This window comes from Pseudophryne corroboree, chromosome 6 (assembly GCF_028390025.1).
Source record: "Pseudophryne corroboree isolate aPseCor3 chromosome 6, aPseCor3.hap2, whole genome shotgun sequence".
In the NCBI taxonomy this organism is placed as follows: Eukaryota; Metazoa; Chordata; class Amphibia; order Anura; family Myobatrachidae; genus Pseudophryne; species Pseudophryne corroboree.
In genome coordinates this window covers 164061353-164089087 of record NC_086449.1, presented here as the reverse complement: position 1 = coordinate 164089087, position 27735 = coordinate 164061353, and the positions used below count along the sequence as shown (strand labels likewise).

Sequence of the window (27735 nt, the reverse complement as noted above, 5' to 3'; positions counted from 1 at the left end):
ATGAGGGCCCATGTTGTGCTTCTAACGAAGTTATGCTGTGGTGGAAGTTGTACATTTAGAAAATGGGTGGACAATTTATTTTCAATGGGATATGTGCACCTGCTGCTGCTAGATTAGTTTGGGAAGATTCAAGACACATGTGCACGTATCAGTAGCTTAACCAAATGAAGAAGCAGATTGTGGCAGCCAATACCACAACTGAACCTGCAGCAGCTAAAGCAGCCTCCACTAACATTACTGATTCTATTTTCCAGAAGGCTTACAGTATGTTGTGATAAAATGACTGAGAATCGTGCTTGGCTGTGATTCTCACCTCCAAACTGGCACATTTACAATACTGCAGTCTGGTGGGCGACAAATGTTAAAATTGGAAATGGCTTGTTCAAATTCAGAAACAAAACAGAAACACAATCCCAGTGATAAATTACTACAGTATTATTTATAATGATTGATTAACCCCGTTGCTGCGGACAAGTGATTAGAATATTCTTCCACATCGTCAGGTGTCCCATGATTATTTGGGCAAACTGTAGCGGAGCTTTGATTTCCTTTGTTTCAACAAGGGCTTTCTTCTTGACACCAAGATTTATTAAGTGTGTGCTACTGTTGTCCCATAAACAGTTATCTCCATCATGTAATACTAACTCTTTCAGCGTAGCACTTATGTACAGCTCTTCTCACCGTAACACTCCGGTTTGGAGAGCTGCCTGTTCTAGTCAGATTCACAGGTGTTCCAGATGTTTTCCACTTATTTATGATGGACTTAACTGTGTTTCAGGGGGTATTTGTACAGGGGGACGGTTAGTGGTCCGCACAGAATTGAACTTTTAAAACAGAAACATTGATTTAATACTGCTCCCCATTTCATATACAGTAGAAGGTCATACCAATTTATGCACCGAGGTGCTCCCCAGAACAGATCATATCCACATAAAAGTGGATGAAAAAGGCATGCAGCATTGAGTGTTTAAAAGAAGAAAAAGGAGGGAAGAGGATTTGACGTAGAGGAATGCCACATATGATGCAAAGAATGTCAAAATATAATCATCAGAACAAATAACATTATCAGGGATACCCAGATTGGTACATATAGCAGTCAGTGTTCATATATTATTTAATTACATAGCCTAAGTAGGTGTATGCTGCAGGTGCAGTGATACTTCTAGTGTGCAGTATTGAGTGCAACAGGCACACCAGACACTGATAGTAACAATAATAATAGCAGTGGTAAAAGCAGTACAAAAAAGACTAGATATAAAATCCCAAGTGGGTGCATACGATATCAAGCTCCCTGGGCACAAGTCAGGGCTGTGCACTGCCTGGTACCGTTTTTCAGACGTCCGTTTCACCTTTAAGGCTCGTTCACCACTGCTATTATTGTTACTATCAGTGTCTGGTGTGCCTGTTGCCTCCTTTTTCTTCTTTTAAAAAGACTCCACGCTGCATGCTCTTTTCATTCACTTTACTTCATTTTGATAGATCTTAATGTGTAACTTGAAATAGCAGTGTGGGTCTTTAACTTTTCTCTCTCTGTGTGTCCTATTTCTGTGTTCTCTCTAATCCAATTCTGGAAAGCAGAAGCACATTTCTTATCTCCCACATTCAGCAGATTACTGCCATACTCCGCCAGACACTCCAAACCCCATGTGATCTTGGAAGCAAATCAGTGCTAGGCCTGGTCAGTACCTGAGTCGGAGACCCTCTGAGAATACCAGGTGCAGTAACCCCTACGTGGTGGAAAGCAGAAGTAGAAGTCCCACACCTTATTTCAGAGGATTTCCAAACCCTTTTACTTAAAAATAGTTTTTACTATCCTCGCTCTTTGCTACGGGATGCACACAGCTGAGACATAACAAAGCATAATAATAGATCTGGAAATAATACTGTATGAATCAGTGGTTTTCATATACTTATGATAAATTATGGGAGCTGGATACGCAGATAATGATAATCTCTGCTTGATTTTGACTTTTATGTTGTAACCAGGCCTGGCTTCTGCTGTATAGACCTGTCAATTACACTCAATAACACAAATCAGTGCTGTTTTATGCTGTAATATGTTAAGGAAGCTGGATATGCAGATAATGTTGACCTTAATCTTTGCATGATTTTTCATGTTCAACTAAGATCTAGCTTCAAATTGCATTGTGGTCATTTGATACTGAACAATTTCAAACATTGTCTTTGAGGCTGTGATACATAACACAGATTGGGTGTACAGATAATAACAAACTCACCCCTCTAATGAAAACTGTTTAGATATGTGTTAATGCTATACAGTGTTCCTGTGAGGCCTGAAACCAATATTACCATATTATCAGAGTCGATCATCTAGTGTTATTTGTCATCAATTTGCCAGATTGAATATATCGCAACAGAAAATGTCATGCTCAAAACATTTTGTTGAATAAAATGCCTATTTTTGACACTTCTGTTGTTTTCTGAGCAGATAGTGACTAAAAACTACTAAGGCAACAAAGTTTTAACCTTAGACACTAGCCTAGGAATTTTGAATACAGTATCTACCCAGTGATTACACTAGAACTTCTTTGCCGTGGTAGAGTACACTCCATGCATACCATAACAAGTACCCAAATGGTAACAACCAATCTGTAGGTTAAGGAATCTAGAAATATTAGATCAAGACCGATTACACCATTGTGATAACTTATAATATTTTCACCCTAGCTTATCGTTCATGATACACACCCATAAGGTTTACGTGTGATACACAAATTGTGTGTTAAATAATCTTACAAACTTTTTACCCTCGGAATACGGATACATTTTTAATCAATTTATAAGAGTGCCCAACAAAGAGACTTTCTTTTTCTTCTTTGCTGCCAAAATGGAGGTCATGCAAACTGGGTGGTGACTTCTGTGTAACAGCCCCAGGCACCTTCTTCTCTGCGTGACACTGGTCCAGTGCCCAGAATGGAGTGATGAACCAAAATGCATCTTACAAAAATATGAGTAATGTACCAGCTGACGCACATTTCTGGCACCTCAATTAAATCAACACTCCTATTACTAAATGTAAGATATGGATCTTAAAATAATGTAAAAAATAAGAATTTACTTACCGATAATTCTATTTCTCATAGTCCGTAGTGGATGCTGGGGACTCCGAAAGGACCATGGGGAACAGCGGCTCCGCAGGAGACTGGGCACAAAAGTAAAAGCTCTAGGACTACCTGGTGTGCACTGGCTCCTCCCCCCATGACCCTCCTCCAAGCCTCAGTTAGGATACTGTGCCCGGACGAGCGTACACAATAAGGAAGGATTTTGAATCCCGGGTAAGACTCATACCAGCCACACCAATCACACCGTACAACTTGTGATTTGAACCCAGTTAACAGCATGATAACAGAGGAGCCTCTGAAAAGATGGCTCACAACAATAATAACCCGATTTTTGTAACAATAACTATGTACAAGTATTGCAGACAATCCGCACTTGGGATGGGCGCCCAGCATCCACTACGGACTCCGAGAAATAGAATTATCGGTAAGTAAATTCTTATTTTCTCTAACGTCCTAGTGGATGCTGGGGACTCCGAAAGGACCATGGGGATTATACCAAAGCTCCCAAACGGGCGGGAGAGTGCGGATGACTCTGCAGCACCGAATGAGAGAACTCCAGGTCCTCCTCAGCCAGGGTATCAAATTTGTAGAATTTTGCAAACGTATTTGCCCCTGACCAAGTAGCTGCTCGGCAAAGTTGTAAAGCCGAGACCCCTCGGGCAGCCGCCCAAGATGAGCCCACTTTCCGTGTGGAATGGGCTTTTACAGATTTTGGCTGTGGCAGGCCTGCCACAGAATGTGCAAGCTGAATTGTACTACAAATCCAACGAGCAATCGTCTGCTTAGAAGCAGGGGCACCCAGCTAGTTGAGTGCATACAGGATAAACAGCGAGTCAGATTTTCTGACTCCAGCCGTCCTGGAAACATATATTTTCAGGGCCCTGACTACGTCCAGCAACTTGGAATCCTCCAAGTCCCTAGTAGCCGCAGGCACCACAATAGGCTGGTTTAAGTGAAATGCTGAAACCACCTTAGGGAGAAATTGAGGACGAGTCCTCAATTCTGCCCTGTCCGTATGAAAAATTAGGTAAGGGCTTTTATAGGATAAAGCCGCCAATTCTGATACACGCCTGGCTGAAGCCAGGGCTAACAGCATTACCACTTTCCATGTGAGATATTTTAAGTCCACAGTGGTGAGTGGTTCAAACCAATGTGATTTTAGGAATCCCAAAACTACATTGAGATCCCAAGGTGCCACTGGAGGCACAAAAGGAGGCTGTATATGCAGTACCCCCTTGACAAACGTCTGAACTTCAGGAACTGAAGCTAGTTCTTTTTGGAAGAATATTGACAGGGCCGAAATTTGAACCTTAATGGACCCTAATTTGAGGCCCATAGACAGTCCTGTTTGCAGGAAATGCAGGAATCGACCCAGTTGAAATTCCTCTGTAGGGGCCTTCCTGGCCTCACACCACGCAACATATTTACGCCAAATACGGTGATAATGTTGCACAGTTACATCCTTCCTGGCTTTGATCAGGGTAGGGATAACTTCATCCGGAATGCCTTTTTCCTTCAGGATCCGGCGTTCAACCGCCATGCCGTCAAACGCAGCCGCGGTAAGTCTTGGAACAGACATGGTCCCTGGTGGAGCAGGTCCTTTCTTAGAGGTAGAGGCCACGGGTCTTCCGTGAGCATCTCTTGAATTTCCGGGTACCAAGTCCTTCTTGGCCAATCCGGAGCCACGAGTATAGTCTTTACACCTCTCCTTCTTATGATTCTCAGTACCTTGGGTATGAGAGGCAGAGGAGGGAACACATATACTGACTGGTACACCCACGGTGTTACCAGAGCGTCCACAGCTATTGCCTGAGGGTCCCTTGACCTGGCGCAATATCTGTCCAGTTTTTTGTTGAGGCGGGACGCCATCATGTCCACCTTTGGTTTTTCCCAACGGTTCACAATCATGTGGAAGACTTCTGGGTGAAGTCCCCACTCCCCCGGGTGAAGATCGTGTCTGCTGAGGAAGTCTGCTTCCCAGTTGTCCACTTCCGGAATGAACACTGCTGACAGTGCTATCACATGATTTTCCGCCCAGCGAAGAATCCTTGCAACTTCCGTCATTGCCCTCCTGCTTCTTGTGCCGCCCTGTCTGTTTACGTGGGCGACTGCCGTGATGTTGTCCGACTGGATCAACACCGGCTGACCCTGAAGCAGAGGCCTTGCCTGACTTAGGGCATTGTAAATGGCCCTTAGTTCCAGGATATTTATGTGAAGTGACGTTTCCATGCTTGACCACAAGCCCTGGAAATTTTTTCCCTGTGTGACTGCTCCCCAGCCTCTCAGGCTGGCATCCGTGGTCACCAGGACCCAATCCTGAATGCCGAATCTGCGGCCCTCTAGGAGATGAGCACTCTGTAACCACCACAGGAGAGACACCCTTGTCCTTGGAGACAGGGTTATCCGCTGATGCATTTGAAGATGCGATCCGGACCATTTGTCCAGCAGATCCCACTGAAAAGTTCTTGCGTGGAATCTGCCGAATGGAATCGCTTCGTAAGAAGCCACCATCTTTCCCAGGACCCTTGTGCATTGATGCACTGACACTTGGCCTGGTCTTAGGAGGTTCCTGACTAGGTCGGATAACTCCCTGGCTTTCTCCTCCGGGAGAAACACCTTTTTCTGTACTGTGTCCAGAATCATCCCTAGGAACAGCAGACGTGTCGTCGGAATCAGCTGCGATTTTGGAATATTTAGAATCCATCCGTGCTGTCGTAGTACTACTTGAGATAGTGCTACTCCGACCTCTAACTGTTCTCTGGACCTTGCCCTTATCAGGAGATCGTCCAAGGGATAATTAAGACGCCTTTTCTTCGAAGAAGAATCATCATTTCGGCCATTACCTTGGTAAAGACCCGGGGTGCCGTGGACAATCCAAACGGCAGCGTCTGAAACTGATAGTGACAGTTCTGTACCACAAACCTGAGGTACCCTTGGTGAGAAGGGCAAATTGGGACATGGAGGTAAGCATCCTTGATGTCCAGAGACACCATATAGTCCCCTTCTTCCAGGTTCGCTATCACTGCTCTGAGTGACTCCATCTTGAACTTGAACCTTTTTATGTAAGTGTTCAAGGATTTCAGATTTAAAATGGGTCTCACCGAGCCGTCCGGCTTCGGTACCACAAACAGCGTGGAATAATACCCCTTTCCCTGTTGTAGGAGGGGTACCTTGATTATCACCTGCTGGGAATACAGCTTGTGAATGGCTTCCAATACCGCCTCCCTGTCGGGGGGAGACGTTGGTAAAGCAGACTTCAGGAACCGGCGAGGGGGAGACGTCTCGAACTCCAATTTGTACCCCTGAGATACTACCTGCAGGATCCAGGGGTCCACTTGCGAGTGAGCCCACTGCGCGCTGAAATTCTTGAGACGGGCCCCCACCGTGCCTGAGTCCGCTTGTAAGGCCCCAGCGTCATGCTGAGGACTTGGCAGAAGCGGGGGAGGGCTTCTGTTCGTGGGAAGAGGCTGTCTGCTGCAGTCTTTTTCCCCTTCCTCTGCCCCGGGGCAGATATGAGTGGCCTTTTGCCCGCTTGCCCTTATGGGGACGAAAGGACTGAGCCTGAAAAGACGGTATCTTTTTCTGCTGAGAGGTGACCTGGGGTAAAAAGGTGGATTTCCCAGCCGTTGCCGTGGCCACCAGGTCCGATAGACCGACCCCAAATAACTCCTCCCCTTTATACGGCAATACTTCCATATGCCGTTTGGAATCCGCATCACCTGACCACTGTCGCGTCCATAACCCTCTTCTGGCAGAAATGGACATCGCACTTACTCTTGATGCCAGAGTGCAAATATCCCTCTGTGCATCTCGCATATATAGAAATGCATCCTTTAAATGCTCTATAGTCAATAATATATTGTCCCTGTCCAGGGTATCAATATTTTCAGTCAGGGAATCCGACCAAGCCACCCCAGCACTGCACATCCAGGCTGAGGCGATTGCTGGTCGCAGTATAATACCAGTATGTGTGTATATACTTTTTAGGATATTTTCCAGCTTCCTATCAGCTGGTTCCTTGAGGGCGGCCGTATCAGGAGACGGTAACGCCACTTGTTTTGATAAGCGTGTGAGCGCCTTATCTACCCTAGGGGGTGATTCCCAACGTGCCCTAACCTCTGGCGGGAAAGGGTATAATGCCAATAATTTTTTAGAAATTAGCAGTTTTTTATCGGGGGAAACCCACGCTTCATCACACACCTCATTTAATTCATCTGATTCAGGAAAAACTACGGGTAGTTTTTTCACACCCCACATAATACCCTTTTTTGTGGTACTTGTAGTATCAGAAATGTTCAAAACCTCCTTCATTGCCGTGATCATGTAACGTGTGGCCCTACTGGAAAATACGTTTGTTTCCTCACCGTCGACACTGGAGTCAGTGTCCGTGTCAGTGTCTGTATCGACCTGAGGTAACGGGCGTTTTAGAGCCCCTGACGGTGTTTGAGACGCCTGTACAGGTATTAACTGATTTGCCGGCTGTCTCGTGTCGTCAACAGTCTTTTGTAAAGTGCTGACACTATCACGTAATTCTTTCCATAAGACCATCCAGTCAGGTGTCGACTCCCTAGGGGGTGACATCACTAACACAGGCAATTGCTCCGCCTCCACACCATTTTCCTCCTCATATATGTCGACACAACGTACCGACACAGCACACACACAGGGAATGCTCTGACAGAGGACAGGACCCCACTAGCCCTTTGGGGAGACAGAGGGAGAGTTTGCCAGCACACACCAGAGCGCTATATATATATATATATATATAGGGATAACCTTATATAAGTGTTTTTCCCTGATATAGCTGCTGTATATATTTATCTGCCAAATTAGTGCCCCCCCTCTCTTGTTTTACCCTGTTTCTGTAGTTCAGGACTGCAGGGGAGAGTCAGGGAGCCTTCCTCCAACGGAGCTGTGAGGAAAAAATGGCGCCAGTGTGCTGAGGAGATAGGCTCCGCCCCCTTCTCGGCGGCCTTTCCCCCGCTTTTTTATGGAAAAATTGGCAGGGGTTAAATGCATCCATATAGCCCAGGAGCTATATGTGATGTATTTTTTGCCAAAAAAGGTGTTTTTATTGCGTCTCAGGGCGCCCCCCCCCAGCGCCCTGCACCCTCAGTGACCGGAGTGTGAAGTGTGCTGAGAGCAATGGCGCACAGCTGCGGTGCTGTGCGCTACCTTATTGAAGACAGGACGTCTTCTGCCGCCGATTTTCCGGAACTCTTCAGTCTTCTGGCTCTGTAAGGGGGCCGGCGGCGCGGCTCTGGGACCCATCCATGGCTGGGCCTGTGATCGTCCCTTTGGAGCTAATGTCCAGTAGCCTAAGAAGCCCAATCCACTCTGCACGCAGGTGAGTTCGCTTCTTCTCCCCTTAGTCCCTCGGTGCAGTGAGCCTGTTGCCAGCAGGTCTCACTGAAAATAAAAAACCTACTTTAAAACTTTTACTCTAAGCAGCTCAGGAGAGCCCCTTAGTATGCACCCTTCTCGTTCGGGCACAAAAATCTAACTGAGGCTTGGAGGAGGGTCATGGGGGGAGGAGCCAGTGCACACCAGGTAGTCCTAGAGCTTTTACTTTTGTGCCCAGTCTCCTGCGGAGCCGCTGTTCCCCATGGTCCTTTCGGAGTCCCCAGCATCCACTAGGACGTTAGAGAAAAATGGAGTTTCCAACATCATCATACAACATAAATGATTCTGTACAATACATTATCAATTAGGAGTTACCAATATAAAGATTTGTGAATATGGACTGTATATGTAATAGCTAAACCTTACAATCAGAATCGGAGCTGGTCCCCAACCATAAGAGAAGTGGACTGCATAGCTAAAAAACAAAATTCAATAATCAATAGAACAATAGGAATTATTAAAATAGAATGGGAGAATACATGGAGATTCTCCCCAAAATCTAGTCTTACACGAATGAGAAAGATAGCTCACCGACAGCCACAGATCACTTCAAAAAATGTGATTCCACATGGCACGCTGGCTGGAGAATGAGGAGACTGCAAAATATTGATCCCTATAAATATGGGAACAATTAAAGCTGGGTCATTTGCTATGGGTACATAGGGCACAAGCCTCTGTGCCTCCATCATCATCATCTCCCAACCCATACCATCTAACTTATCCACATCTTCTTCCTACTGCACCCTCCAAGTGGCCACCACACTAGAGGGGTTTTTTTGGGGTGCTTAACATATAAAGCATAGGTTGTGTTCATGGTCCTCTTTTACATACTTCATGGTATTTAGTCCCATTTTGTAGCTCTTTATCCTGATGTGGTTTATCACGCAGAGCAACTATTGGGTTATTTTCTCGTCCTATGCAGAGGTCTCAGCCCCTGGGGGCCACCTCCTGGGGGCCCATACTATAAATAAATATGATGTGACCTCCTGTATGGAGGCAAGTCTGTTTATTATATTTTTCACTACCCAGGCTTGCTGGATTTGCATGCAACTTTGATGGATAACGCCCTAAATGTGGACACACCCTATGTAAAATGTCTCCTCATCTGAATAGCTAGAGTCCCTACATTCTAAAATTGCAGTACAGTTACCGTAGAATCAAACATGTACCTAAGGAGGATACTGCTCCCTGAAATCAATTCTCAGAAAATGCTGCTAGACAACTTGTATTTACATGGCATCCGCAAAGTATTCACAGCGATTCACTTTTTTCCACATTTTGTTATTTTACAGCCTTATTCCAAAATGGAATACGTACATAATTTTTTTTAACTAAAAATTCTACACACAATACCCCACAATGACAACATGAAAACATTTTTTTGGTGATATCTGCAAATTTATTCAAAATAAAAAACTAAGACATCACATGTACATAAGTATTCACAGTCTTTGCCATGAAGCTCAAAATTGAGCTCAGGTGCATCCTGTTTCCACTGATCATCCTTGAGATGTTCCTACAGCTTCATTGGAGTCCATCTGTGGTAAATTCTGTTGATTGGACATGATTTGGAAAGGCACACACCTAGGGTGGCAAATCCCGGGCTACTTTTCCAATCCTGGGTATCCGAATTGAAAAATAGTCAATCCAGGGATTCCCAGGATACCTGAAATTGGCTTTTCATTATGTGTCTACCCCTCAAACATAACTCACCATACGACGGGGGTGGGATTCATCCTTCGGGCTCTGCGCAGGGGGAGCCGAGAGGAGGGAGCCGGACAGCATCTGAGCGTCCTGGGGACGCTCAATGATGCCAGGCTTTAAAAACACAAAGGACCGCATGATTCCTCAATCCCCGGGATTGGAGCTACCGATCCCGGGATTGAATCCCGGATGTTTTTTTTACCTTAATCCCGGGATCCTGCCGATCCCAGGATTGGCCACCCTACACACACCTGTCTATGGGTGTTATTCAGATCTGATTGTAGATGTGCTAAATTTAGCACATCTACGATCAGTTACTCTGACATGTGGGGGGCGCCCAGTTCAGGGCTAGTCCGCTCCGCATGTCTGGCCCTACACCCCACAAGGGTGCAAAAGCATCACACAGCAGCGATTCTTTTGCACCCGCTCAGTAGCTTACTGCCTTCGCCCATGCAACGGTCCGGACACGCCTGCATTGTCCAGTCCGCGCCCCACCAATGGAGTTCTAACACCATTGGCATGCCCCCTCCTGCCCAGCGACCACCTCTGCCTGTTAATCAAGCAGAGGCAATTGCAGTCCTGAGATGATGTTAGCATCTCACTGGGCCTCCCTGGGTGCGCGTGTGCACTACACAAAGTGCAGCGATCCAGTCTGAATTACTCCCTAGATAAGGTCCCAGAGTTGACAGTGCATGTCTGAGCACAATCCAAGCATGGAGTCAAAGGAATTGTCTGTAGACCGAGACAGGATTGTCTTGAGGTACAAATCTGGGGAAGGGTACAGAAAAAATATCGGCTGGTTTGAAGGTCCCAATGAGCACAGTGGCCTCCGTCATCCGTAAAAGGAAGAAGTTAGGAACCACCAGGACTCTTCCTAGAGCTGGCTGGTCATCTAAACTCAGTGATCGGGGGAGAAGGGCCCTAGTCAGTGAGGTGATCAAGAATCCATTGGTCACTGTGTCAGAGCTACAGCATTCCTCTGTGGAGAGAGGAGAACATTCCAGAAGGACAACATCTCTGCAGCAATCCACCAATCAGGCCTGTATGGTAGAGTGGCCAGACGGAAGCCACTCCTTAGTAAAAAAGCGCATGGCAGTCAGCCTGGAGTTTACCAAAATGCACCTGAAGGTCTCTCAGACCATGAGAAACAAAATTCTCTGGTATGATGAGACAAAGATTGAACTCTTTGGCGTGAATATCATGCATCATGTTTGGAGGAAACCAGGCACCGCTCATCACCAGACCAATACCATCCCTACAGTGAATAAGCGTGGTGGCAGCATCATGCTGTGGGGATGTTTTTCAGTGGCAGGAACTGGGAGACTAGTCAGGATAGAGGGATAGATAAATGCAGCAATGTACAGAGACAGCCTAAATGAAAACCTGCTCCAGAGCGTTCTTGACCTCAGACTGGGTTGACTGTTCATCTTTCAGCAGGACAACGATCCTAAGCACACAGCTAGGTATGAAAGGAGTGGCTTCAGGGACAACTCTGTGAATGCCCTTGAGTGGCCCAGCCAGAGCCCAGACTTGAATCCGATTGAACATCTCTGGAGAGATCTGAAAATGGCTGTGCACCAATGCTTCCCATCCAACCTGATGGGGCTTGAGAGGTGCTGCAAAGAGGAATGGGCAAAACTGCCCAAAGATAGGTGTGTCAAGATTGTGGCATCATATTCAAAAAGACTCGAGGCTGTAATTGCTGCCAAAGGTGCATTAACAAAGTATTGAGCAAAGGCTGTGAATACTTGATTTTCACTAAGATGCTGCATATACCGTACAATACTATTTTCTGCTCTGATGTGCGAGATTAAATTATATTGCAGCATACTTTCATGACATACATCTGGATTACTGCGCCCTTGTGCATCGTTACTATACTTTAATATAAAAAAAAATTAAAGGAAAAAACTGAAAAGAGCATCTCGAATGACTAAAATGACAACATAATCGGGAAAAGGACAAAGGCATCAATGTTAGTGTGCCTTCTAGGATGTTTCAGCAGGGTGCTGCACCCTGCCCATTTTTTAAATGTGATAAAGCACCCTGCCCTTTTTCAGGGTACCCTGCAGGACCATAAATCGCCCCCTTGTATACAGAATGTAACAGTCAGAATGCATGTTACAATGTTGTCGTCTACTCCTTGCCCACTTCTGAAATTGGAACAAAATTTCTATCCTTTAGCCAACTGAATGGCAGAGGCACTGTAAATAACAGCACTCTGATAAAGAGGGAAAGAACAGGGTAAGCAGTGAGCATGTACTGCTTACAGTATTTCCCTAGGTAGAACAGACTTATTTTTTTTTCCTCTATATTTTTACCCATTGTTTAAAACTTTTCTGTTTTATAACACATACGGATTATAACTACTTCAGCACTGGAAAAGACATTTATAATTATCTACTTATGTATATGCTACAGCCGATCTTTCAAGAAGACTGGACATATACAGAATGTTTCTCAGTACAGATGTTAGGCGTCTTATATGTATGCATGGGTATAAGATTTACTAAGGGCAAAATGTATGTACAAAAACTATAAACATATGCGCTATGCTTTGTGCGCAAAGCGTCACATCAAAAATGTGCCCTTCAAAATAAAAATGTGCCCTCTTCAATGCTCAGCACCCTGCCCTAAAAAAATACTAGAGTGAACACTAAATGTGATCACAAATAAACACTAACATTATACAGTTTGCTTACTTTTTCTTCACAGAGTCTAACCCGTAGACACCGGCTGCTGCGGAATAACTACAGACAGTTTGCACGCTGATGGTCTCTTTCATGGTTTCTCCACACTGCTGAATTAAGCCATCCTTTATTTAAAAACAAAGAAATAATAAATCAGTTTGGAGGCAGCTAGTGATACCAGACAGAGGTATAACCTAGGAGCGCTATGATTGGTGAGACAGGCAATACTGTAGTGCTTTTGAGGTTCCAACTGCTTCAGTGACCAGAAGAAAAAAAACACTGACAAAACGCAGCAGACCATTTGTTCCTAAGCTGTCCTTCAAGCAACACCTAAATAAGGAACACGGATAACAATACAAGACAACCATTCATGTATCACTTATTGTGATTTTGTTACTGCGCTTTTAACCACTGCCCACATGACTACATCACGTCAGGTAAGGTACCCAGGCATGTGTCATATGGGGCGTGAGGTGTTATTTTAAAATTACTACCTGCAGCACCAGTAGCAGTTGCTTTTCCAGTGGTTTCAGGTTAAGGTTAAAAAATATACTGTATAGTTCAGCTCACAAGAAAATTTAAGACAAATAAGGAACAATGTCAATAAATAGTACTGTGCAAAAATACTGTGCAGCATTTTTTCCACACCTGCCTAAAACTTTTGTAGAGTATTGTCATTTCATTAATCATTACAAGTTAAATATTTTGTTTTCTTACCCATCTCAAAGAACCCTTTTAATAGCTCACAAATAACCTTCATCAGTTGTTTTCAGTACATGTTGGTATGTAAAACATCCTGGGGCAGACTGAATTATGTGTGAGGGCGATGTGGGCTGGGTACACTTCCAGGTATTAGGCTAAGACAAACTTTGTTTTAGCTATAATGCAGAATAACCAATCTGCATACCTCCCAACATGACCCTCTCCAGGAGGGACAGAATGCTCTGCTTCTGGACTTTTCTCTTAATTCATGATTGCAGGCACCTGTTTTGACCAGGTTAATGGATAAAGAAAGGTGTTTCAGCACAGGTGGTGGCAATCATAAATTAAGAGGGAAGTCCAGGAGCAGAGTATTCTGTCCCTCCTGGAGAGGGTCATGTTGGGAGGTATGAATCTGTTATATCATGCTATCGCTGCACCAGTGACGTGTGGTGGAGTGAGGAAGGTGAGGAGTAAATACTGTATTAAATTAAGTATATGTAAAATGCAAAGATTATGTTAAAAAATAGGATTTTAATTACCTACTAGTAAATCCTTTTTTCATAGTCCGTAGAGGATACTGGGGTCCACATTAGTACCATGGGGCATAGACTGGTCCACTAGGAGCCTTGGGCACTTTAAGAATTTGATAGTGTGGGCTGGCTCCTCCTCTATGACCCTCCTACCAGACTCAGTCTAGGAAACTGTGCCTGAGGAGACGGACAAACTTTGAGAGAAGGATATAAAAGGATAGTGGTGAGATTCCGAACCAGCACACACAAGCAAGAGGAAAGCCAAGCTAACCAAACTTTAAACCAAGAACAGCAACCGTTGAACCAACAATACTTAACCAAGTAACAGTGCAGGAAGAAAAAGCACTGGGCGGGCGCCCAGCATCCTCTACGTACTACGAGAAAAGGATTTAGCGGTAGGTAATTAAAATCATATTTTCTCTTCAGTCCTAGAGGATACTGGGGTCCACATTAGTACCATGGGGATGTACCAAAGCTCCCAAACCGGGTGGGAGAGTGCTGAGGTTCCTGCAGAACTGATTGACCAAACTGAAGGTCCTCAGAGGCCAAAGTATCGAACTTTTAGAACTTAGCAAACATGTTCGAACCTGCCCAAGTAGCTGCTCAGCAGGGCTGTAAAGCCGAGACACCCCGGGCAGCTGCCCAGGAAGAACCCACCAACCTTGTAGAGTACAGATTTAGGACACGACAAACCTGCCATGGAGTAAGCATGCTGGATAGTAAGCCTGATCCAGCGTGCAATTATCTGCTTTGAAGCAGGACACCCAATTTCATTGGGATCATAGAGAACAAACAGCAAGTCAGATTTTCTGTGACTAGCTGTCCGCTTCACATAGATCTTCAAAGCCTTCACAACATCCAAGGACTTTGAAGTAGCAGAGGTGTCGGTAACCACCGGAACCACAATAGGTTGGTTGATATGAAACGTAGACACCACCTTTGGAAAAAATTGCTGACGAGTTCAGCCCTATCTTCATGAAAAATCAAATAGGGGCTCTTGTGAGACAACGCCACCAGCGCCAACACACACCTCGCAGAAGCCAATGCCAACAGCGTGACGGCCTTCCACGTAAGAAACTTGACGTCAACATCCTGTAAAGGCTCAAACCATTCCGATTGCAGGAACTGCAATACCACGTTGAGATCCCAAGGTGCCATAGGAGGCACAAAGGGCGGTTAGATGTGCAGATCTTCCTTCAAAAATGTCTGAAGCCAATTGTTTCTGGAAGAAAATGGATAAGGCCAAAATCTGGACTTTTATGGAGCCCAAACGTAGGCCCACATTCACATCTGACTGCAGAGAAAGGAGAAAACATCCCAGTTGAAATTCCACCGCAGGAAATTTGGGTCTGGGACTCAGGGTCGACAGCAAAAAGGTCGACACACATTAGGTCGACGCCAATTGGTCGACACGCCTTAGGTCGACAGGAACAAGGTCGACATGGAAAAAGGTCGACATGAGTTTTTAATGTTTTTTTGGTGTCGTTTTATTCGTAGAGTGACCGGGAACCCCAATTAGTGCACCGCGTTCGCTCGCCATGCTTCAAGGCATGGTGCCTTCGCTCCGCTTCACTCGGCACAGATTACCGTTCCAATCGTAGTCCACGTGGATCGTTAAGTATGAAAAGGTTCCAAAAAAGAAAAAAATCGTGAAAAACTCATGTCGACCTTTTTCCATGTCGACCTTTTGTCCATGTTGACCTAAGGTGTGTCGACCTTATTGCTGTCGACCTGGAGTCCGGATACCGGAAATTTCCTGTTAAGACACCAAGAGACGTATTTTTTCCAAATACAGTGGTAATGTTTAGACGTTACCCCTTTTCCAGCTTGGATCAGGGTTGGAATTACCCTATTAGGGATCCCTTTCCGGGCTAGAATTTGACGTTCAACCTCCATGCCGTCAAATGTAGTCGTGGTAAGTCTTGATTGACGAACGGTCCCTGTTGGAGAAGGTCCTCGCGAAGAGGTAGAGGCCACGGGTCCTCCAGGAGCATCTCCAGTAGATCCGCATAACTGGCCCTTCAATGAGAATTGCTTGAACCTTTTCCCTTTTTATTCTTTTGAGAATCTTTGGGATCAATGGGAGTGGTGGAAACACGTACACCATCTGGCAGACCCATGGAGTCACCAGAGTGTCCACCGCTTGTGGGTCCCTCGACCTGGAACAATTCCGCTTGAGTTTCTTGTTGAGACAAGAGGCCATCATGTCGATTTGTGGAACTCCCCACAGACGTGTCACGCACCCTATCACCTCCAGTGAAGGCCCCACTCTCCTGGGTGGAGGTAGTGTCTGAGGAGGAAGTCTGCTTCCCAGTTGTCTACTCCCAAATTGAAGATTGCGGCCAACGCCACAGTGCGTCTTTCTGCCCAAAGGAGAATCCTTGTTACCTCCGAGATTGCTGCTCTGCTCTTCGTTCTGCCTTGTCGGTTTATGTACGTTACTGCCGTCATATTTCTGACTGAACTTGAATGGCTTGATCTTGAAGAAGATGCGATGCCTGTAGAAGGGCGTTGTATATGGCGCTTAGTTCCAGAATGTTGATCGGTAGAATGGCTTCCTGACTTGACCATTTTCCTTGGAACTGTTCCCCTTGGGTGACTTGCGTCTGTGGTTAGCAGAATCCAATTTTGAATCCCGAACCTTCAGCCCTCGGTCAGGTGAGAAGTCTGAAGCCACCACAGAAGAGAAATCCTGGCTTTTGGGGACAGACAGACCCTCTGGTGCATGTGTAGATGCGATCTGGACCACTTGTCCAACAGATCCAGTTGGAAGGGCCTTGCATGGAACCTTCTGTACTGTAGCGCCTCGTAGGCGGCTACCATCCTCCCCAGAAGGCGAATGCTTAGATGCACAGATATCCAGGTTGGTTTCAGAACATCCCGCACCATCGACTGGATCCCCAATGCCTTTTCCAACTGAAGGAATACCTTCTGTGCCTCCATATCCAGTATCATCCCCAGGAACGGAATCCTCCGTGTTGGTTCCAGATGAGATTTTGGTAGGTTCAGAATCCACCCATGATCCTGGAGTAGTCGGGTTGAGAGGGCAATGTTGTCTAACAACCTCTCCCTGAATGGTGCTTTTATCAGCAGATCGTCCAGGTACGGAATTATGTTAACTCCCTGTTTGCAGAGGAGAAACATCATCTCTGCCATTACTTTGATGAACACCCTTGGTGTCGTAGAGAGGCCAAATGCAGGGCCTGGAACTGGTAGTGACAGTCCTGTAAGGCAAACCTTAGATAAGCCTGATGAAGTGGCCAAATCGGAATATGAAGGTACGCATCCTTGATATCCAGAGACACCAAGAATTCCCCCTCCTCCAGACCTGAGATCCCCGCTCTCAGAGAGACTCCATCTTGAACTTGAACACCTGTAAGTACGGGTTCAACGACTTGATATTTAAAATGGGCCTTACCAAACCATCCAGTTTCGGTACTACAAATAGGTTGGAATAATAACCCTGGTTTTGCAGCTGAAGCGGAACTGGAACAATGACCTGAGTCTGTACCAGTTTTTGAATTGCTGCCCATAAAGTCTTACTTGCTTCTGGAGAAGCTGGTAAGCCCGATTTGAAGAATCTGCGAGGTGGGAGTTTCTAAGACTCCAGTCTTATAGCCCTTATAAGATCTTTGACCCAGGGATCCTTCTTAAAACTGATCCCCAACTGCCTGTCTTCCAGGCAGGGCAGTTCACCGTCATGCTGAAGGCTTAGAGGAAGCAGAACCGGGGTTCTGTTCCTGTGAACCTGCAGTTGCTGGTTTCCTGGGATTACCTCTATTGCCTTTGAAGACCGTAGAAGAACCTTTAGTTTTGTTTTTAAACTTTGCTGTCCGAAAGGACTGCATAGTTGGAGCAGTGTAGGATTTTCTAGCTGGGGGAGCTGCGGAAGGTAGGTATGTAGACTTACCCGCCATAGCCTTGGATATCTACATATCTAGTTCATCTCCTAGAATCCGCGTCCGCAGTCCACTGGTATAGCCACAAGCTCCTAGGTGCTGACACTGCCATGGTAGTGGTGTGTGCATTGAGTAAACCAATTTCCTTTATGGCCTCCACCATAAAGTTAGCAGAATCCTGTAGGAGTAAAATTATCTCCCCCTGGATAAGGAATCTAACCCGTCAATTAGATTACCTGACCATTTTACAATGGCCCTAGAGAGCCATGCACAAGCTAAAGTGGGTCTGTGGACCACCCCTGCAGCTGTGTACAGAGATTTGAGAGTGGTCTCAATCTTGCGGTCTGCAGCATCGTTCAAGGAAGCTGTATCCCCCCCCCCTCCCGAGTCTACCTCACTCTCCTCTGGGTCTGATACATCATCATCGGTATCGCCTGCATGATTTGGGCCAGAGTACGCTTCTGTGGACAAATGGCAGGGGTCTGAGACGCTGAAATTACCAATGAATCTCTATTCATGAGGTCATCAACAGATTGCCCAAAGTATTGCGTCTCCATCTAATTTTGGGATAATTTATTCAAAATATTTGAAATCATCCCTTTTAATGAATCTAACCATACTGGTTCAGATCCACTAGCCTGAGAATGTGTACTATCCTGAGTACACTGCAGTGATCCCTCAGATTGAGAAAAACACTCTGCTGTGCATGATACACACTCCTATGACATAGTAAATGTGAAAGAACACACACAAACAGGAAATAGGTTAAAAATAAGAATTTACTTACCGATAATTCTATTTCTCATAGTCCGTAGTGGATGCTGGGGACTCCGAAAGGACCATGGGGAATAGCGGCTCCGCAGGAGACTGGGCACAAAAGTAAAAGCTTTAGGACTACCTGGTGTGCACTGGCTCCTCCCCCTATGACCCTCCTCCAAGCCTCAGTTAGGATACTGTGCCCGGACGAGCGTACACAATAAGGAAGGATTTTGAATCCCGGGTAAGACTCATACCAGCCACACCAATCACACCGTACAACTTGTGATCTGAACCCAGTTAACAGCATGATAACAGAGGAGCCTCTGAAAAGATGGCTCACAACAATAATAACCCGATTTTTGTAACAATAACTATGTACAAGTATTGCAGACAATCCGCACTTGGGATGGGCGCCCAGCATCCACTACGGACTATGAGAAATAGAATTATCGGTAAGTAAATTCTTATTTTCTCTGACGTCCTAGTGGATGCTGGGGACTCCGAAAGGACCATGGGGATTATACCAAAGCTCCCAAACGGGCGGGAGAGTGCGGATGACTCTGCAGCAACGAATGAGAGAACTCCAGGTCCTCTTCAGCCAGGGTATCAAATTTGTAGAATTTAGCAAACGTGTTTGCCCCTGACCAAGTAGCTGCTCGGCAAAGTTGTAAAGCCGAGACCCCTCGGGCAGCCGCCCAAGATGAGCCCACTTTCCGTGTGGAATGGGCTTTTACAGATTTTGGCTGTGGCAGGCCTGCCACAGAATGTGCAAGCTGAATTGTACTACAAATCCAACGAGCAATAGTCTGCTTAGAAGCAGGAGCACCCAGCTTGTTGGGTGCATACAGGATAAACAGCGAGTCAGATTTTCTGACTCCAGCCGTCCTGGAAACATATATTTTCAGGGCCCTGACTACGTCCAGCAACTTGGAATCCTCCAAGTCCCTAGTAGCCGCAGGTACCACAATAGGCTGGTTTAAGTGAAACGCTGAAACCACCTTAGGGAGAAATTGAGGACGAGTCCTCAATTCTGCCCTGTCCGTATGAAAAATTAGGTAAGGGCTTTTATAGGATAAAGCCGCCAATTCTGAGACACGCCTGGCTGAAGCCAGGGCTAACAGCATTACCACTTTCCATGTGAGATATTTTAAGTCCACAGTGGTGAGTGGTTCAAACCAATGTGATTTTAGGAACCCCAAAACTACATTGAGATCCCAAGGTGCCACTGGAGGCACAAAAGGAGGCTGTATATGCAGTACCCCCTTGACAAACGTCTGAACTTCAGGAACTGAAGCTAGTTCTTTTTGGAAGAATATCGACAGGGCCGAAATTTGAACCTTAATGGACCCTAATTTTAGGCCCATAGACAGTCCTGTTTGCAGGAAATGCAGGAAACGACCCAGTTGAAATTCCTCTGTAGGGGCCTTCCTGGCCTCACACCACGCAACATATTTACGCCAAATACGGTGATAATGTTGCACAGTTACATCCTTCCTGGCTTTGATCAGGGTAGGGATGACTTCATCCGGAATGCCTTTTTCCTTCAGGATCCGGCGTTCAACCGCCATGCCGTCAAACGCAGCCGCGGTAAGTCTTGGAACAGACAGGGTCCCTGCTGGAGCAGGTCCTTTCTTAGATGTAGAGGCCACGGGTCTTCCGTGAGCATCTCTTGAAGTTCCGGGTACCAAGTCCTTCTTGGCCAATCCGGAGCCACGAGTATAGTCCTTACTCCTCTCCTTCTTATGATTCTTAGTACCTTGGGTATGAGAGGCAGAGGAGGGAACACATACACTGACTGGTACACCCACGGTGTTACCAGAGCGTCCACAGCTATTGCCTGAGGGTCCCTTGACCTGACGCAATACAGGTTGAGTCTCCCTTATCCAAAATGCTTGGGACCAGAGGTATTTTGGATATGGGATTTTTCCGTATTTTGGAATAACTGCATACCATAATCAGATATCATGGTGATGGGACCTAAATCTAAGCACAGAATGCATTTATGTTACATATACACCTTATACACACAGCCTGAAGGTCATTTTAACCAATATTTTTTATAACTTTGTGCATTAAACAAAGTGTGTCTACATTCACACAATTCATTTATGTTTCATATACACCTTATACACACAGCCTGAAGGTCATTTAATACAATATTTTTAATAACTCTGTGTATTAAACAAAGTTTGTGTACATTGAGCCATCAAAAAACAAAGGTTTCACTATCTCACTCTCACTCAAAAAAGTCCGTATTTCGGAATATTCCGTATTTCGGAATATTTGGATATGGGATACTCAACCTGTATCTGTCCAGTTTTTTGTTGAGGCGGGACGCCATCATGTCCACCTTTGGTTTTTCCCAACGGTTCACAATCATGTGGAAGACTTCTGGGTGAAGTCCCCACTCCCCCGGGTGAAGATCGTGTCTGCTGAGGAAGTCTGCTTCCCAGTTGTCCACTCCCGGAATGAACACTGCTGACAGTGCTATCACATGATTCTCCGCCCAGCGAAGAATCCTTACCACTTCCATCATTGCCCTCCTGCTTCTTGTGCCGCCCTGTCTGTTTACGTGGGCGACTGCCGTGATGTTGTCCGACTGGATCAACACCGGCTGACCCTGAAGCAGAGGTCTTGCCTGACTTAGGGCATTGTAAATGGCCCTTAGTTCCAGGATATTTATGTGAAGTGACGTTTCCATGCTTGACCACAAGCCCTGGAAATTTCTTCCCTGTGTGACTGCTCCCCAGCCTCTCAGGCTGGCATCCGTGGTCACCAGGACCCAATCCTGAATGCCGAATCTGCGGCCCTCTAGGAGATGAGCACTCTGTAACCACCACAGGAGAGACACCCTTGTCCTTGGAGACAGGGTTATCCGCTGATGCATTTGAAGATGCGATCCGGACCATTTGTCCAGCAGATCCCACTGAAAAGTTCTTGCGTGGAATCTGCCGAATGGAATCGCTTCGTAAGAAGCCACCATCTTTCCCAGGACCCTTGTGCATTGATGTACTGACACTTGGCCTGGTCTTAGGAGGTTCTTGACTAGGTCGGATAACTCCTTGGCTTTCTCCTCCGGGAGAAACACCTTTTTCTGTACTGTGTCCAGAATCATCCCTAGGAACAGCAGACGTGTCGTCGGAATCAGCTGCGATTTTGGAATATTTAGAATCCATCCGTGCTGTCGTAGTACTACTTGAGATAGTGCTACTCCGACCTCTAACTGTTCTCTGGACCTTGCCCTTATCAGGAGATCGTCCAAGTAAGGGATAATTAAGACGCCTTTTCTTCGAAGAAGAATCATCATTTCGGCCATTACCTTGGTAAAGACCCGGGGTGCCGTGGACAATCCAAACGGCAGCGTCTGAAACTGATAGTGACAGTTCTGTACCACAAACCTAAGGTACCCTTGGTGAGAAGGGCAAATTGGGACATGGAGGTAAGCATCCTTGATGTCCAGAGACACCATATAGTCCCCTTCTTCCAGGTTCGCTATCACTGCTCTGAGTGACTCCATCTTGAACTTGAACCTTTTTATGTAAGTGTTCAAGGATTTCAGATTTAAAATGGGTCTCACCGAGCCGTCCGGCTTCGGTACCACAAACAGCGTGGAATAATACCCCTTTCCCTGTTGTAGGAGGGGTACCTTGATTATCACCTGCTGGGAATACAGCTTGTGAATGGCTTCCAATACCGCCTCCCTGTCGGGGGGAGACGTTGGTAAAGCAGACTTCAGGAACCGGCGAGGGGGAGACGTCTCGAATTCCAATTTGTACCCCTGAGATACTACCTGCAGGATCCAGGGGTCCACTTGCGAGTGAGCCCACTGCGCGCTGAAATTCTTGAGACGGGCCCCCACCGTGCCTGAGTCCGCTTGTAAGGCCCCAGCGTCATGCTGAGGACTTGGCAGAAGCGGGGGAGGGCTTCTGTTCGTGGGAAGAGGCTGCCTGCTGCAGTCTTTTTCCCCTTCCTCTGCCCCGGGGCAGATATGAGTGGCCTTTTGCCCGCTTGCCCTTATGGGGACGAAAGGACTGAGCCTGAAAAGACGGTGTCTTTTTCTGCTGAGAGGTGACCTGGGGTAAAAAGGTGGATTTCCCAGCCGTTGCCGTGGCCACCAGGTCCGATAGACCGACCCCAAATAACTCCTCCCCTTTATACGGCAATACTTCCATATGCCGTTTGGAATCCGCATCACCTGACCACTGTCGCGTCCATAACCCTCTTCTGGCAGAAATGGACAGCGCACTTACTCTTGATGCCAGAGTGCAAATATCCCTCTGTGCATCTCGCATATATAGAAATGCATCCTTTAAATGCTCTATAGTCAATAATATACTGTCCCTGTCCAGGGTATCAATATTTTCAGTCAGGGAATCCGACCAAGCCACCCCAGCACTGCACATCCAGGCTGAGGCGATTGCTGGTCGCAGTATAATACCAGTATGTGTGTATATACTTTTTAGGATATTTTCCAGCTTCCTATCAGCTGGTTCCTTGAGGGCGGCCGTATCAGGAGACGGTAACGCCACTTGTTTTGATAAGCGTGTGAGCGCCTTATCTACCCTAGGGGGTGTTTCCCAACGCGCCCTAACCTCTGGCGGGAAAGGGTATAATGCCAATAATTTTTTAGAAATTAGCAGTTTTTTATCGGGGGAAACCCACGCTTCATCACACACCTCATTTAATTCATCTGATTCAGGAAAAACTACGGGTAGTTTTTTCACACCCCACATAATACCCTTTTTTGTGGTACTTGTAGTATCAGAAATGTTCAAAACCTCCTTCATTGCCGTGATCATGTAACGTGTGGCCCTACTGGAAAATACGTTTGTTTACTCACCGTCGACACTGGAGTCAGTGTCCGTGTCTGGGTCTGTGTCGACCATCTGAGGTAACGGGCGCTTTAGAGCCCCTGACGGTGTTTGAGACGCCTGTACAGGTAATAACTGATTTGCCGGCTGTCTCATGTCAACAGTCTTTTGTAAAGTGCTGACACCTTCCATAAGACCATCCAGTCAGGTGTCGACTCCCTAGGGGGTGACATCACTATTACAGGCAATTGCTCCGCCTCCATACCATTTTCCTCCTCATACATGTCGACACAACGTACCGACACACAGCACCCACACAGGGAATGCTCTGATAGAGGACAGGACCCCACTAGCCCTTTGGGGAGACAGAGGGAGAGTTTGCCAACACACACTAGAGCGCTATATATATATACAGGGATAACCTTATATAAGTGTTTTTCCCTTATATAGCTGCTGTATAGATTTATCTGCCAATTTAGTGCCCCCCCTCTCTTGTTTTACCCTGTTTCTGTAGTGCAGGACTGCAGGGGAGAGTCAGGGAGCTTCCCTCCAACGGAGCTGTGAGGAAAAATGGCGCCAGTGTGCTGAGGAGATAGGCTCCGCCCCCTTCTCGGCGGCCTTTCTCCCGCTTTTTTAAGGAAAAATTGGCAGGGGTTAAATGCATCCATATAGCCCAGGAGCTATATGTGATGTATTTTTTGCCATATAAAGGTGTTTTTATTGCGTCTCAGGGCGCCCCCCCCCCCCCCCCAGCGCCCTGCACCCTCAGTGACCGGAGTGTGAAGTGTGCTGAGAGCAATGGCGCACAGCTGCGGTGCTGTGCGCTACCTTATTGAAGACAGGACGTCTTCTGCCGCCGATTTTCCGGAACTCTTCAGTCTTCTGGCTCTGTAAGGGGGCCGGCGGCGCGGCTCTGGGACCCATCCATGGCTGGGCCTGTGATCGTCCCTCTGGAGCTAATGTCCAGTAGCCTAAGAAGCCCAATCCACTCTGCATGCAGGTGAGTTCGCTTCTTCTCCCCTTAGTCCCTCGGTGCAGTGAACCTGTTGCCAGCAGGATTCACTGAAAATAAAATAAAAACCTATACTTAAACTTTTTTTTACTAAGCAGCTCAGGAGAGCCACCTAGTGAGCACCCTTCTCGTTCGGGCACAAAAATCTAACTGAGGCTTGGAGGAGGGTCATAGGGGGAGGAGCCAGTGCACACCAGGTAGTCCTAAAGCTTTTACTTTTGTGCCCAGTCTCCTGCGGAGCCGCTATTCCCCATGGTCCTTTCGGAGTCCCCAGCATCCACTAGGACGTCAGAGAAAGCACAGTTAACCCACACAGAGCCCTTCTAGGGAGACACAGAGTATAATGGAGCCAGTCACACAGCGCCCCTGTAGTTACAGAATAAGTTTAGCTGGGCTGCAAACTAAGTATCATTAATAGGGCTTAGTACACCAAATATTGTCGTCCCCCCACTATGAGCCCCTGGTCCCGCTGAGGTGTTCTGGAGTCCTTGTGGAGGAGCTGCACTTCCCTGCCAATCTGCCTGTGTATAGCTGCAGAGGGAAAATGGTGCTGGTGAACTGCTGGATCCGCTCTTAGGGAAGCCCCGCCCTCTTAATGGCACGCGGTCTTCCCGGGGTTTTTTATACTGGCTGAAGTAAATAACGAGTTTTATGGTAAGAACTTACCTTTGTTAAAACTCTTTCTGCGAGGTACACTGGGCTCCACAAGTCTGGACAATGGGGTGTAGAGTAGGATCTTGATCCGAGGCACCAACAGACTCAAAGCTTTGACTGTTCCCAGAATGCACAGCGCCGCCTCCTATATCACCCCGCCTCCCAGCACAGGAGCTCAGAGCAGCCCAATGCAGTAGCAGGAACCATACACCACACTCTCACGACAAGAGAAGTGTCAGCGACTAATGCCAAATGAACCCAAAGAAGCCAGGTGCGTCAGGGTGGGCGCCTTGTGGAGCCCAGTGTACCTCGCAGAAAGAGTTTTAACAAAGGTAAGTTCTTACCATTAAATTCGTTTTCTGCTGCGGGGTACACTGGGATCCACAAGTCTGGACAATGGGGATGTCCTAAAGCAGTTCCTTATGGGAGGGGACGCACTGTAGCGGGCACAAGAACCCAACGTCCAAAGGAAGCATCCTGTAAAGCGGCAGTATCAAAGGCATAGAACCTTATGAACGTGTTCCCGGAGGACCACGTAGCCGCCTTGCACAATTGTTCAAGGGTCGCACCACGTTGGGCCGCCCAAGAAGGTCCAACAGACCGAGTAGAATGGGCCGTAATGTGAGCAGGAGCTGACAGACCAGCCTGCACATAAGCATGTGCAATCACCATTCTAATCCATCTGGCCAGGGTCTGCTTGTGAGCAGCCCAGCCACGTTTGTGAAATACAAACAAAACAGAGAATCAGATTTTCGAATAGAAGCAGTTCTCTTCACATAGATACGGAGAGCCCGTACCACATCCAAAGACCGCTCTTTGGGAGACAAATCAGGAGAGACAAAGGCTGGAACCACAATCTCCTGATTAAGGTGGAACGAAGAAACCACCTTAGGCAAATATCCGGGACGAGTCCTAAGAACTGCCCGGTCACGGTGAAAAATCAGATATGGGGAACTACAAGACAAGGCACCCAGATCCGACACCCTTCTAGCAGAGGCAATAGCCAGCAAGAACACCACCTTAAGGTAAAGCCACTTAAGGTCAGTTGAACCAAGAGGCTCGAATGGAGGCTCCTGCAACGCCTCTAAAACCACCGACAAGTCCCAAGGAGCCACAGGCGGGACATAGGGAGGTTGGATACGCAACACACCCTGAGTGAAAGTATGAACATCAGGTAAAGTCGCAATTTTTCTCTGAAACCACACCGACAAGGCAGAAATATGAACCTTGAGGGAGGCCAGACGCAAGCCTGAATCTAGGCCCTGCTACAGAAAAGCCAACAGTTTGGCTGTACTAAACTTGGAAGCGTCATAATGGTTAGATGCGCATCAAACAAAGTATGAATGCCAGACCCTATGGTAAATCCGAGTAGAAGCCGGTTTCCGGGCCCGCAACATAGTTTTAATGACCTCTTCAGAAAAACCTTCAGCCCTCAAGACGGAAGCCTCAAGAGCCACGCCGTCAAAGATAGCCGGGCTAGGTCCTGGTAGACACAAGGGCCCTGAACGAGGAGGTCTGGGCGTTGTGGAAGTAGAAGTGGACGCTCTGACGATAGGCCTTGCAGGTCTGAGAACCAGTGCCGTCTGGGCCACGCCGGAGCTATGAGAAGCAGATTTCCTTTTTCTTGCTTGAACTTCCGAATTACCTTGGGCAGGAGTGACACCGGAGGGAACACGTACGGCAGCCGAAACCTCCACGGCACCGCCAGCGCATCCACGAATGCTGGATGAGGATCCCTTGTCCTTGCTCCGAAGACAGGAACCTTGTGATTGTGTCGAGACGCCATCAGATCCACATCTGGAAGACCCCACCTTTCCACGAGGAGTTGAAACACTTCTGGGTGGAGGCCCCACTCGCCGGCATGTACATCGTGTCGACTGAGAAAGTCCGCTTCCCAATTCAGGACTCCCGGAATGAATATTGCCGGTAGATGGCGTTCTGCCCAACGTAGAATCCGTGAGACTCCCTCCATTGCCAGATGGCTTAGAGTGCCGCCTTGATGATTTATGTAAGCCACTGTGGTGGCGTTGTCCGACTGTACTTGAACAGGACGGTTCTGAATCAAATGCTGGGCTAGGTTCAACGCATTGAAGACCTCCCGCAATTCCAGAATGTTGATCGAGAGGAGAGATTCCTCCTTGGTCCACCGACCCTGCAAGGAGTGTTGCTCCAGCACCGCGCCCCAACCTCTTAGACTGGCATCTGTCATCAACAGGACCCAGTTGGATATCCAGAAGGGACGGCCCCTGCACAATTGTTGGTCCTGGAGCCACCAGAGCAGCGACAGACGGACCTCCGGAGTCAATGAGATCATATGAGACCTGATTCGGTGAGGCAGGCCGTCCCACTTGGCTAAGATCAGCCTCTGGAGGGGGCGAGAATGGAATTGAGCATACTCCACCATGTCGAATGCCGAGACCATGAGGCCCAGCACCTGCGTTGCCGAATGTATCGACACTTGCGGACGAGAAAGGAAGCAACGAATCCT

General features: G+C 47.0%; 1 protein-coding gene across 3 annotated transcripts in view; it reads right to left on the bottom strand.

Annotated features, from left to right (window-relative positions):
* Positions 1–27735, bottom strand: part of GMCL1 (germ cell-less 1, spermatogenesis associated) — a 458077-nt gene that overhangs the window by 218007 nt on the left and 212335 nt on the right. For all 3 annotated transcript variants that reach the window (XM_063932081.1, XM_063932080.1, XM_063932079.1), the window contains exon 6: positions 12893–13005. In XM_063932081.1, the coding sequence (XP_063788151.1) occupies positions 12893–13005 (113 nt within the window). The remainder of the gene's footprint in view (positions 1–12892; positions 13006–27735) is intronic.